Below are 13,784 nucleotides of genomic sequence, written 5' to 3'. Positions count from 1 at the left end.
GGAAACGACTTTGACACTCTTAGGTATTGTTCGGTAGGCTAGACTCTTTTCAGGTTAAGTAACTGAGATGCAAGCAACTTCATGATAGATGCACATACAGTTATCAGCCACAGCATTCATAACATCTCGTGGTTTTAATGTAAAAATACTATTTTAGAAAAAAAATATGAACCAATAAACGCTGATGTATCATTATGGATTTAACCACCTGTCAGCAAATAAAGATGTTAAAAGTGATATCAGCGATATGATTACAATACTGTAATTTCTATTATTTAAAATATATTGTTTTCTTAGTGGAGCACTGTTACTTGAATGAAAGGTTCAAAGCAGTGTTTGGGGTGGAGAATTGTTTTCAGCTAATACTAAGCTAACACGTTTGTGTACCTCTAACTACCTCAGTGTTTATCATGTATTTTGCTGTAACACTGCTGTGGTAATGCTGATCCCTGTCCTCCACAGCATTATTAAGACCACTGGTATTAAGGTTGTGGCTAATTGGTGTATAATTATGGTGACAAACAACACAAAGGCACAAAAGGAAAAGGGAAATAGATTAACATTTCTTTTTTATTTTACTTTTTGAAACTTAAACATGTACGTACAAAGCAACAAGTACACAGGCACAGGTACAAATGATCAACAGTAAACAAAAGGAAAAACATAAGACAAAAGACTATACTACAAAACAATACAATATGATAAGACATTGTGAGGGAATTTGTCAATCGGGTTCATATGAATGTGCTTTGAATAAAAGGCTGCCATATATTGTTTCATTGTTATTGTTCAACCAACATGTAATTTTCTCTAGACGTATGCAGCTGTTTATTTCAGCCGTGCACATTCCAACTGGCACTGGGTCGAGATTTCCAATTTAGTTTCAAAGCTAAAGTCTTATGACAAAAAGCAAAGCAAAGTCAATATCACATGATATATCAAATTTAAACAGATGACACAAAAAGAAGCAAAACAGCTAAATAAAAGAGTTAAAGCAGGGTTCGACCAGGGTTTCAGGAAGTTTAGTTCCGATTTTGTGTGGAGTCATTTCTTGGACTTGGATTTGGATACGAGCAGCAAGGACGAGAGATTTACCTGTAAAATGCGGATGAGGATCTTCTTGGCTCTCTACTCATAGTGTCTCTGAGGTGAGACTTTGAGTTTTGGAAAAAGATAACTAAGACACAAACATTCCAAGTGTCCTTTGACAAAAGTATAAAAAATATAAATAAATATATAAAAAAAACATCTTAAGATTCAATGTTTTTTTTTTTTTTGTTCCTCATTTGTCCTACTGCAAATGGTCTAAACTCGGAGCTCACTCAGGGGTTAACTTGAGGCTGCTCCGGTGACTGGAGGCCAAGCGGTTGTGAAAACAAAACAATGTTATGCCTTTTCAGATTTCTGGATAAAGACTGTTGGGTCCTTGAAGATGAGGGTGTTTTTGTCTTGCTCAGTGTTTTACAACACAGGTGTTGATGGTCTGTAGACTTTGAAATTACTGCTGATCTTGTGGAGATTAACCACTTTTGTCTGCTCTGAAACTTGGGGCCGATTGGCGAAATGGCAATGAACATGAACATTAAAGCACAACGTCTTAAAATAATTGCAAATTGTTCTTATATTTATAGGTACACATAAGACAAAGATGAAACACTTCCCTTATTTCATTTGCTGTGCTCGTATGTGTTGAGGTTTCTAGTGAGCAACAGCACGAGCAGTTCTGAGCTTTGCTACCAGGGGGCGCACAATCCTCAGAATTCAGCACCAACGAAGCACACAACTAGAAAACACAAGAACAATGTCTTAGCATCATGTTTAAAACAACACGAAATCCTTGTCAGAGGTGGAAATGGCTGTGGCTATACTGAATTGAGAAGGAATATTATATATTATATAATATATTATTAATATTTATAACTTATTATATATATGTATATATATACATACACACACACACACACACACACACACACATATATATATATATATATACACATCATGTTGCAGTGCACAGCGTGTTGCTGACAACATGTATGTAGAAATTTTAAATGTGTAGTTTTTCTCTTTGATCAGGAGCCTCAGATGTTACGCTGACAAATAGCAGAACTGACAGGATTTGTAATCTTTATTATTTTAATAACTCACTATGTCAGACTTCACTGGAAGTTCAGCTTAAAGTGATCATTATTTTTGGACGATCACCTTCCTTTCTGAACAGTATTTCCAGTAAAACTATCTGTGTTTCTCTCCTCTGTGGCAACTACATGCTGTATTCAGTAGCACATTTGCATAACTCGACATTAAGTATTGCAGACTTTTTCATTGCCTGTACAGAATATTACTTTGCATAAACAGCATGTTTTCACACTGTTAATATAGACATACTGTCATACATTTACCTCCTCCGGTATTTTCCCCTTTCTATTGTGTGCTTGTGTTGCTCTTTAAAGGAAGGATGGGGTGACTCAGCCCACAAACCTCCACCACTCCGTGTGGTTGGTTTGTTCCCCAAACCAAACAATCAAGCAAACAGAAAGAAAAATCCCAGAATAGGAGAATGACTTTAAATAGGAGAACAGAATGCAAACTCAGCAACTCACCTCAATCGTTTTAAATGACACTATGAAAGTTTTTATTTGAAACCAAATAAAATTAGCTAAACTTCATAAAAACTACTGGGCAATCCTGGGACAAGGAAATTGTAAAATTTTAATTAAATTAAAGATCAAAGCTGCAGTTTGCACCTTTAAGGAAACAGGCTAGCTGTGACATGAGATTTAAAATCAATTCACACAAGACGTGATATGTGTCCAATCCCACATTGTCCCATGGATACAAGGTAGGTACTCTATGGCATTGGCATGTAACACACAGGGCTTCTCTGATTGGTCAGAATGTGACCCTTCCTCAAACCCTGTTAAGAAGAGAAAATCTCTTCTGTGAGTGAAAAATGTTCCTCTTTTATTAATTTACCTTTAAATTTCAAGGTAATTTACATTTGTATAGAATTCAGGCTTTTATTTAAGACTAACTTTTGATGTATTTATTTCATGTTAAAGTCAGGAACTGCTGCAGCTGTAGTAAAATGTTGTGCTGTGCAGAGGTGTAAGACTTTAAAGCTGCTTCAAATCACAATGATAACAGTGGAAATCTTTGGGGAAAGAAATACTGAGCCTGCCCAAACCTCCCCGCATCTACATACCTGTCCTTTATGTCGTCGTTTCCATTTTCTCTGCTGTGACCTCAAAATGAGCCACTTTGAGTTTTACCATTGCTTCTGTTTATGTTGTCGAAAAAGCGGAAGTTAATGAGGAATATGTGCCGCAGTTGGTAAGAAATGATTGGGCCAGAGTCGGACCCCTTTGTGGCAAAACTTTTAAATCCTCCAGATTTATGAAGGATGACGGTGCTGCCTCTGTCTACGCACACATTCGAGTACACAGCAAATAATCTCGACCCTAACTAGGTGGGGCACTTGACCCCCTTGGGTACCAACTAGAATAGCCCCTGAATAGAGTCTCTTTGCCTTAAATCTTCAGCTACTACCAGTGTTTCCAAATGAATACAGTAAAAGTACTTTATTAAGGGACAATTTAGTACAACTGCATTCATGTTGTTTTGCAGTTTTTGGTTGACTACATAAAAAAGATCATTTTGGTTTTATTCTGCTGATCTGTTTACACACTTTCCTGGTGTGGTCATGACCTCTGTGCTTAAGTTCGGGTGCGAGTTTGTGCGTTTGGTTACTAAAAATAAACACCCCTCATTACATCTGCATTCATAGTGAGAGTCAGTGGGTTTGTTGGTTTGTGTGGGTTGTTTTAGAGACAAGCTGCAGCCGTCTCTCCCTGAGCCTCTCTGTTCCTGACATATGACTCCTCGGACTTAGACTTCAGCTTCCCAGACCTCCCCCTAGAATTTCTCATGTTAGCTTGGGATGATGAGGTGATTTCCACATTCCTGGGCCCTTAAAGAACCATGCCATCAACAGGAAATTGGTTTTGCAATCCACTCACTATTACTTTAATTTATTCTTTGTTGCAGAAAGAAACAGAGGTTGTAGCAGGAGCCAGGGTAGAATAAAAGTCGACAATTTCACGCATTACTTACTTTGCCAAGAGCTTGTACTCACCTCGTGCTTCATGTGTGTGAACTCTGGGCTTTGAGATGATGAAGTCACTCAGCTAAACCTGTTAATCATCTGATCCTCACTCCACCCTCCCTCCTTTCTTGTACCTCCTCTTGTTTCCACACATCTTTAGGTTCAAGGGTGATTTGTTTGTGAATATTTCATACCATGAATATCACGGTTTACTAATGCTGATGGCAGATAGGCCTGATGTCACTGGAGATTCACACAGGCTTTCAATGGTTTTTGTTCCTGTGCAAAATTAACACAGTTTAGGAATAATCCTGAACTGGACCAGTACCAGGTCAAAGCTTCCCTATGTGCCTATGAACACTTTAATGAGCACATCCTTGCTAACCTGAACTCTGCCATTTGACGCTCAAGACCAAATACCCACTGCTGATTACCTGGATCAGGTGAGGCCAGTCAATCAGAAGCTGAAAGATAAAGGTTGTACAATGATAGTTGAAAAACAAGCAGGGCTGTGGCTCATGAAGACTAGAGTCAGCAACTCTAGCTTTTCTTCTTGGACTAATAGCTGGCTAATGTTTGGCTATGCACAGCTCAGTGGACAGCAGTACACAGCTCCATGGTGCACAGAGGATGATCACTGATTTTAATACAGTTTCAACATTAAGTCAAAGACTCTGAATCCTAAACAACATGGAAATGAAATTTCTTCTATTTCAGGTGATGAACAAGGAGCAAACAGCTCAGGTGCTGTGTACAGATACAGTTATTAGGCACTTACAATTATTTTACAACTTTAGTTACTTTCTATCTTCAAATGCTGATGTTTTATTATAGATGGAGCAGCTGTCAGTACATAAAGTGGTTAAAAGTGGCTCCACCTTTACCAGATGTTGTTTTTGCCTGGCTGGTTTTTGTTTCACACTAAGTCGCCATAGTAACACAGATCTTTGTCCTTTTTTTTCACTATTGAAAGTTTGTTATTTAAGTTATTGAAAGCCTGATCTAGACGCTTACTCTCACATTATTAGCAGCATCAGAATCAGTATGCGTCAGTTTGAAATTCTGCTTTTCTTAGCGGAGAAAAACGTGACATGAAGTTGTCAGACAACAAAGTCGACAGCAGTGTGTTTGATGATCTCACCTCTGGGAGTCACCAAAGTCCTGCATCGTACACATAGGGGCTTCACGCCCTCCCTCCCGCAAAATGTCAGCTGGCACAGATTTATTTTGAGAGGTTAGGGTCCTGGATGTTTGAGGGGGTCTGGTGATCAGTGGCGCAGCATTGGGTTGGGATGCAGAAGGCCGCGGGTTCGAATCCCATTCCCCAGGCGTGGACCCACCCAGCCAACCCAGGGTTACCGGTCCCAAAAAAACGAAATAAATAAACGGGAGGGCTGCGGCAGGAAAGGTGTCCGGCGTAAATTCTCATGCCAAATCAACGTTTCTCTGTTGCGACCCTCTCAAGGGAGAAGCTGAAAGCCATTGATTTAAGGCTCTGGATGTTTAAGATATTTTAGAGAGATTGTGCACTGCCCCCCCCCCCCCCCCCCCCTCCGAGTCCCCAATACATCCATGCCCCCACTCGGCAGGTCCCGCCCACAAACACACAGTCAAGCTGCCATTTCACATCCCAGACACTCAGCACAGGCTGCTGTCGGATCCTCTGGTCCCTCCGGCGTTGTTCTTTGTTGTGTGTTCCTCCCGGCTCACACTCATCTTCTTTCCCGCTGTCGGGATGACCGCGGTAATGACAGAGGGCTATTTCCTTTCCGCCCTGCAGCCCAACTCATCCTGCACCGCTTATGTGGTCCCCTCGGACGGTCCGTCTCCGGACCCGGTGGCCAAAGCCAGGAGGGTCCGGGAGCAAGTCCGGATGCGGCTGGCTGAGAAGAAGTCGCTCTCCCTGCCCAAACTGAACGACTCGCTGATCGGATCAACAGGTGGGTCATGGTTTAGTTTTTTCGAGTGAAGACGAAAACACAAAATAAGGAAGCAGAAAATGTTTTATTCTGGTTGAGTTTGGTTGTTTGGCCAACATCAGCACCACTGCACAAGAAAAGTGATGGTCTCCGACACCAGAAAGACATAAAATTCCACCTGTTAATTGAAAACCAATGCAGGTGACAAAGTGAGCATCCGTTTCTTCCTTAGCAGTTTCTTTTCACATTAAAAATGCCATGTGATATTACATAGTACAATGCAGAACATAATAGAAGCAAAAAACAGACAAATTACAGAAATAAGTCTTATGCACAGTATGTAGCTCAAGGTTGTTTTGTACTTGTGACCTTCAGTGACAGCTGGCTAAGATAATGGAAGCGGTTAAGATAACGGATGCATAGATATATGTATGAAATGAATAGTACACAATAAGTTTGAGAGGATGATCCATAAAAGTGCTAATACAGAATTAAAAAGCAAATTGAACACAACGGGTTAAATAAAGTCAAAGCTGGGTTTAATTTGAAAGTGAAACAGTTACACAAAAGGCCACACTCCCAACAAATTGTTCCAATTACAAGACAACATAAAAAACAGATTTTAAATACCATTCTCCCTCATGTCGAGTTGAGTCTGTTCAGACACAGACCAAGTATAAATCAACAGGCTTTAAAGCCGCATTGATTCATTTGTGTGGAATAGTGTCAGTCGTAGTTGACTGCAATTTCCTACTGCAATCTTTGTTTGGAACTAGGTTCAGGACAGATGGATCATTTAATCAATAAATTTTTTTTAAGTTCACTCATGTCACTTAAAAATGAAATGAACTGAATTACTGACATATGGTCAATACTGAAGAAAGGGAGCAAAAGTCAATAAGGTGTTTAGGCTTCACTGCCTGTGACTAAGTGAGTGAGGACATTCTGTTTGTCCATAGCTAGTTGTTGGTAGGACCAAATTCTAGTTTTAATTATGATATGATAATAATGTTCTGGGCACATACTATCCCGGGTTTGTGTTTAGCATTGCATTGTGTTACAGTTATTAGCATTATTTGGTTAAAATAAAACACGAACAAGTGTTGTTATGTTGATGTTTATTGATTTAGCTATGAGTGTCACAGGTCTATTGTTGATAGTATAGATAGAGGTTAGAGAATCAAACTAGTTTTTTCATAGTACTGACCCATGTTTGATGATATAAAAGGGCGGAGGCTCCCAACTACGTCCTCATTTTATACTATTTAATGTCATTAGTGATGTAATGGGGTAAGTAGGAGGGGGATTCAGGTTCAGGAGACCAAGAAATTGTTGTGTTATTTAAGCTTCATAGTGAAAGAATTTGATGTAATCTGGTAAAGTAGATGATGCTGTGTCTGTTTAGATGTATGTGGATAAATGCCGTGGTTTAATATGACTGTTTGTCTGTTCTTAAAAGAAATGGTTCTCCCTCAGAATAGGTTAGTGCTGCATTGACGGGGTATTTAAATAGTAGTTCAGAGTCAGAGAGCAGAGGGGACTCCAGATGTGTGCATATTGTTGATTGGAGTAATGATTTTTTTATTTTAGTTATTTGTATATATGTTTTTGGATTATGTGTATCATCTCTTTTGTAAATGAAATACTCTTTGGTGACTGGATGAAGCGCCATGACTTTGCCTCCTACTCAATAATCAGCTACTTTGGTCAACACACCCTAACAAAATATTCCAAACCTTCAGTTTTCATGGGTTTAAAGATAAAAAAAATAAATAAAAAGAAAATAGGTAGGAACAATGTGATAGAAGTGGCTACTTTGGAGCCATGGAGGGTTTAATGAAGGATCATTTCCTGCTGCATTGTAAGTAGTTCTAATTAGTAATGTGACAAGCAGACTGTACGCTGCTCCATCCTACAGTCAAGGACAGTCTCTACAACAACAACAACAACAGATGTGACAATGATGGGAAATGTAGGCAGGAAACTGATCATTATTTCTTGGCTTTACTTTAGAAAATTTTTGCTCTTACAGTCACTTGACTCAGCGATTACTTGAACAGAAACTGTACTGTACTGTCTCGGCTTTCGATTACGTTTGATAGTACGCTGAAACACATGGTTGGGTTTAGATGGTTGGAGATCTGTAGCATTCCTGTGTTTTAAACATGCACATGGGTGGGTGCTTGTTTATCTTCCAGTTGTTCAGACCATTGTCATCACAGCACTGAAGTGGCCAGACCTTCACATATTTCTCATGGATGTTAGTCAGGTTACTGCTGGACGTCAGCTGAATCAAACTATTTTACAGTTTTCTAACAGGCAACATATCTATTAATGTATTAAATGCTCCAATGGGGGGGTTTACATACAACTTCAACTAAAATCAGAGTGTAAATTTGATCAGAGCAGTGGTTTGTTCACCATATACACATTTACGTATGAGAACTTGCAACTGTGTTATTTCCTGCTCATTTCCTGTGTTTTTCCCCCTCTCTGTGGAAACTTTATTTCATTACAGTTTCTAGTCAGGATGGCTTTGAGGTAGAAATCCTCACATTTCCATTAATTAAAAAAGGAATGACCCAAAGGTGATAATTACACAGATCCAAGAACCACTCATGATGTCTAGTCAGCTTGTGCAGCCTGGGTAGTTTTTTTTAAAAAAAGAAAAGTACGTGAGAGGAAGGAGCTGTCCCCCACCCCCACTTCACTCCACAGCCCTACTACTGCTGCCCCGTCATCTGTCTGATAAGGCAACAGAACCTCAGCGTGACCCAACTGGGAGCGAGCCAGGAATGAAAGCAGAATGTAAGCTTTTAATGGCTGACTGCATATCAACACCAATCACTTTTCATTACACTGAATTCACTCAAGACACAATTAAACCACGTTCAAGTTTCAAGATTCAGTTACACAAAAACTTATTTTTAAAGGCTAAATACACTGAAAATAACGTTCTGCATGGGAATAAATATGTATAAATGTGTTTGTTTTGACTTGTGTGTTTGTTAAAAACATAATTTTGCCCAACTTACTCTTGAAAAGAAGCAATTTTATTTTATTTGTCGTCCTAGATTTGACAGTCTGCAAATTACCACCACGATATCTAGACCTATAAAGGACAGACAGCTAATGGTAGTCTCAGTCTTAGGGATCATATTTCATTCAGTAATTTTTGAGGACAATGGACAATAATAAACAGTGGCAGTGTTAACCAGCTGACTATGGGATCGAAACAATAGGAACAACATTGCACAGTGTACAGGAATGCAAGAGGAGGACTCTGCAGCTTTTAAAATAATAAAAAATAAGTGGGAGCAGTTGCCATCAATAATTGTTACTAAGCTATGCTGGCGTGCTGCCACTTTCTGAGTGTACAGTAAACAACTTTTGAGAATCAAACTAAAGGTACCATGACCCAAAATCAATCCACTACATGTTTTTTAGTGAAACTGTAAATGCTAATTCTTTAAACATTCCCATAAATCGTGTTATTACATTAAAAATATGAACACTAACTATACTTTTTTTAATATCGTAATATCATAACACAACTGAAAAGCTTTATAGTTTATGCAAAATGTATCCAACAAGCAAAACCACTAATAAAGTATTAAAAGGTAAGATGGGAGTCTTTTAGCTTCATCCACTGAAAATAAGTAAAACTGTGTTATGAGATCAGATCAAATCAGTGTGGTAACTATTGTGACCCACGTCTTCAGAGATATTTAAGGTGAAATCGAATAAGCTGGTGGGGGTTTGGCAGAAAAAGAAGTTTACACAATGTGGTTTGATTTCCACAGAATCTGGAGGCAGTCCAGACACAATTAAAAAGAAAGCAAAGAAATAAATCGAGAGGGGGAGTGAAGCAAAATCATACAATCCCAGACAGAAATTAGAGCAGTCACAGGAGAAAGGAACTGCGGTTAGTCGCTCTGACACCCATCCCAAACTCACTGGCCACCTTCTGTGTTGAACATTCCTTTGCAATCTGCTCTTCACAGCATGTTATCAGGCTCTATTTTAGATTGGACTGCACCAGTGGTTTGAGGCCTGCTGTTACAGGGACTTAAAAATGAGGTCTAAACATCAGGGAAAACTGGATAGAAATAGTTTGAAAATATTGAATGAAAATGTTTGTTTTTTTTAGGGATTTTCATTTTGAGTTTGTAAAGAAATCTCATCAATTTTGTCCCAAACTGTTGGAAAAAATTACAACACAAGCAGGAGTCAGTTCTTTAATCAACGTCAGCATATTACTTAAGGTATACATGAGTTTTTATAATTGACATTTACTGCACATTCATGCAGCCCAGAGGATGAACCTTTTTCTTTCTTACACACAATGAGCGTTTCTCATTTAGCCAGTGTTAAAGAATTATTGGAACAACAGACAAGATACACAATGTTTATAAGTGAGCTTTAGAGCTGTAGGCAGCGGTGTTGTTGAAAATTCTTCCATACGTAACTGTTTTGATCATCCATCTTACTGTAGCTGCAAAGATTGGTATGTTTGTTTTATTCCCCACTTTTGCATTGTCTGGTGTAAATCAGACTCTGTACAGAGTTTGAACCAGTGTTGGGACCTAGATATTGGAGAGTAGGTTGTTTTTTTTTGTTGTTTTCTTTTTAAAATTGGACAAGAATTGGAACTGTAGTAGAAGATGAGTTGGTGACAAATATGTCAAGTATGGAGCAAACGAAGTGTTGTGAAAGGTTTGGCAGGATACCACAACCCAATAATGAAGATTATAGGAAAAGAGTGGAGCTGCACACATAAATCAGCGAGAGGCTTCTAGATTTGCAGACGCCAAAGAGAAAACCGTCTCATCTTTGAAGACGAGCCACAATCTGTCATAAAATGTTGAGAAAAATGTTGATTAGAACCATATTTCCTATTAACTTTTGATTTCAACAATCCTATATTCTGGATTTCACTTGGCACAGGAATGTGTTTTTGTCAGGTTTCTGGAAGATTTTATCACTAATCACATCAGCTGCATCTTTTATACACATAGACAGCCAGGAAGGACAGAAAGATGACTTTTGTCCCCACATAAATAAATGTTTATATTGTGAAATCTTGAATAATATGTATAGGGGTATAAAACTGAGCACAGATGCGACTAAAGTGTTGAGTTTGAGGAATTGAGTTTCTACAAATCTCAACTTCTAACTCAAGTCCTTGAGTCCTTGCAGAGAAAGCAAACTTTTATTCAGTGATGGATTTTTGTGTAACCACAGTAGGATTGTCTGTCTGGAAAACTACTGTTTACACTCTTATATAAGCAGAATCTATGAAAGTTCAATTGGAGTAAACGGTCACTCACACCTGTCAATAAATGACCACACAACAGATGTCGAACCCTTCCATAAGATCTTATTTGTAGGCCCGTCATAACTTTTGCACGGTTATAAAGAGCCTTTTGCCTTTTGTCTTCTGTCATTTGTTTGGTTTTGTTTCTGTGTGATGAGAGAGATCCATAGTAAATTTGTGCTGTGTGCGTTGTCTTTATGGTGAATGTGTATGAACAGAGCTTCCCTGACCTTTGATCGGGTGATGCTTATGTTCAGGCATGCAGCCCCCCCAAGCAGCATCTCCTCCCTCCCTCCTTCCTTCCTCCTCCCTCCCACCCCAGCAGCTCAGTTTCCATCTGAGGTCAATTGAATCCATGTGTAGTACAGTAATTCTGCCCTATCATTGTTCCACAAATAGCTTTAATGTGAAAACAATGCTATTTACATAACGGTGCTGGTCAAATATCGCACTCTTTAACCTCGTTCATATTTTTTTTACAGTTTATGCTAGTAAGACGACTAAATATTGGACACATGATTTCCAGACATCGTGTCCAAATAACCTAATGTTTCCTCCAGCAGCTTTAGCTCTGTACTGAAATACTGAAAATGTCTGATGTTAAAAAAAATCTAATAGCGCGTATCCTCAGCTCTCCTTTACTGAAAAAGAATGAGTTCACACCGTCCTCTTTTTGTTTAGAAATGCATTAAAAAGTTTTTTTTTACGAGACACAAAAAGGCTCCAACCTTCCAAATTAATCACATATTCAAAAAAGTGCAACATTTTCATTTAAAATTTCTGTTTTAGTTACTTTTCTTCCACTACAGCTCCACAGGGAAACACGACGATAACATAAGTTTGGCAGGTCTACAGTACTTTAATAAACCCGGGGTTCCTATACGCCTCTACAGGAAGCAGGTCTTTGTGGCTAATATGAAGAGAAGAAACGATTGCAGCAAATTAAACCTCTTACAGTGTTTAGATGATTACCTGCATATTGTTTTAAGACACACTGGAAAAAAATTTGAACTCTTCCATTAATTCTTATTACCAAATGTTAGAATGCTAATATACAAATCTTTAATGGTGACTTTATCTCTGTAAAGATTTGAATGTTTATCACCACCATTGAATTTCTTTCCACATTTGGAAAACGCATGACACATAACCTCCTGTGTCCCAGGACGACAAGGCCACCGATGAACACGGTCAATAAAATAAGGTCAATAAATGATTTCGCACTTCAAGTGTCTCCTTGTTTACGTTCTTGTTCTGTACAAGATATAACCTGAAAAGAATGAAAAAAGAAAAACGTACAAATTTTTCTTTCCCGTTTTATTTGTTCTCATAAAACTCATAAATCAATTATAGGTCAGTTGCTCAAAGTCTTTTAAAATCCAAGTTGTCTAGTTTTTATCTCACAAAACAGCACAAAAACAGCCTTAAACTGTTTCTAATCCCTGAGAAGAAGAAAACAAGTGTGATGAATATTAGAAGCACATTGTTTGGCCAGATGAAACCAACATAAATGAGTTTGGATAAGATGGGGTTCATCATAGAGCTGGCAAGGACCTTCAGAGTGACTGCATGTGTGGAGAAGGTGTCAGAAGGATGACATTTATAGATGGCTGGAGATGCCAAACACACTGCAAGTGTGCAAGGGAACAATATTTTCCCCATCTTGAATCCAATAGAAAAACTTTTGAGTATTTGAAAGGTGAAGATACAGCCAACGTCCCTCCAGCAAGGAGCGGCTGGAAATGACCCATCTTTTTGGAACTATGGTTGTTTATTTGCAACCATAAATAGGTTTAAAATTATTTGCACATCATTTACATTTTACACAATGTCCCAACTTTTTTGGAAACATGGTTGTAGATTAATACAAGACTGGTGTTATCAATGTCCAGAAGCTTCCAATCTGTTATCAAAAACAGTTATATTGAAAGGTGTTTGAGCATTTTGTGTTTCTGTTGTTTGCCACTTGTTATTTTTATTGATGTCACTTATTTAACAGTGATGTTCTGTCAATGTTTGTTAAGTTACCTGCTGTGTTTAAAATGTACCATTACCAAATTAAACGTCCTTTTTCTTTCATTATTGAGTATCGCAAACTGACAGTTTGCTTACGTCCTCTGTCTGTACAGCTCAGGATTACATGAGTTGATGCTCTAAATCAGAATAATAATGTATATTTTATCTTTCTTTTCTTTGTCTAGAATACAACCTCCCGGATGCAAAGGGCTTTACCCACATCCATGGTTTCAGCTCCAGATCCATGATACACACACCAAGCCGAGTCATGGCTGTGAGTATCGCCTGCCAGCACTACGTTACATCATAATACATGGAGGAAAAGATGTAAAGAACAGAGCAGCACCGTGCTTTAATATTGCTTCACAAATTGCTTTGCGGTGTGGCTGACTGAGTATTTAGCATATAGCCTACCAGCCAGAAAGCT

At 38.5% G+C, this 13,784-nt stretch overlaps 1 protein-coding gene and 1 long non-coding RNA gene across 3 annotated transcripts in view; one reads left to right on the top strand and one right to left on the bottom strand.

The window, feature by feature from the left end:
* Positions 1-630: 630 nt before the first annotated feature.
* LOC137109758 (uncharacterized) lies at positions 631-5,649 on the bottom strand. Its single transcript, XR_010912297.1, has 3 exons — positions 5,247-5,649; positions 4,136-4,569; positions 631-1,783 (listed from the first exon to the last, which is right to left on the bottom strand). It is a non-coding gene; the product is annotated as an uncharacterized lncRNA (long non-coding RNA).
* Positions 5,650-5,711: 62 nt separating this feature from the next.
* The window catches only part of LOC137109601 (plakophilin-3-like), a 31,279-nt gene continuing 23,206 nt past the window's right edge, over positions 5,712-13,784 (top strand). The window contains exons 1-2 of one of the 2 annotated variants that reach the window (XM_067494940.1): positions 5,712-6,045; positions 13,543-13,631. In XM_067494940.1, the coding sequence (XP_067351041.1) occupies positions 5,841-6,045; positions 13,543-13,631 (294 nt within the window). In that variant the 5' untranslated portion in view covers positions 5,712-5,840. The remainder of the gene's footprint in view (positions 6,046-13,542; positions 13,632-13,784) is intronic. The other variant, XM_067494939.1, reaches the window with a different exon arrangement.

Source organism: Channa argus, chromosome 2 (assembly GCF_033026475.1).
Source record: "Channa argus isolate prfri chromosome 2, Channa argus male v1.0, whole genome shotgun sequence".
Lineage (NCBI taxonomy): Eukaryota > Metazoa > Chordata > Actinopteri > Anabantiformes > Channidae > Channa > Channa argus.
Note: the sequence above shows the minus strand (reverse complement) of the source record. Positions and strands in the feature narration are given on the sequence as shown.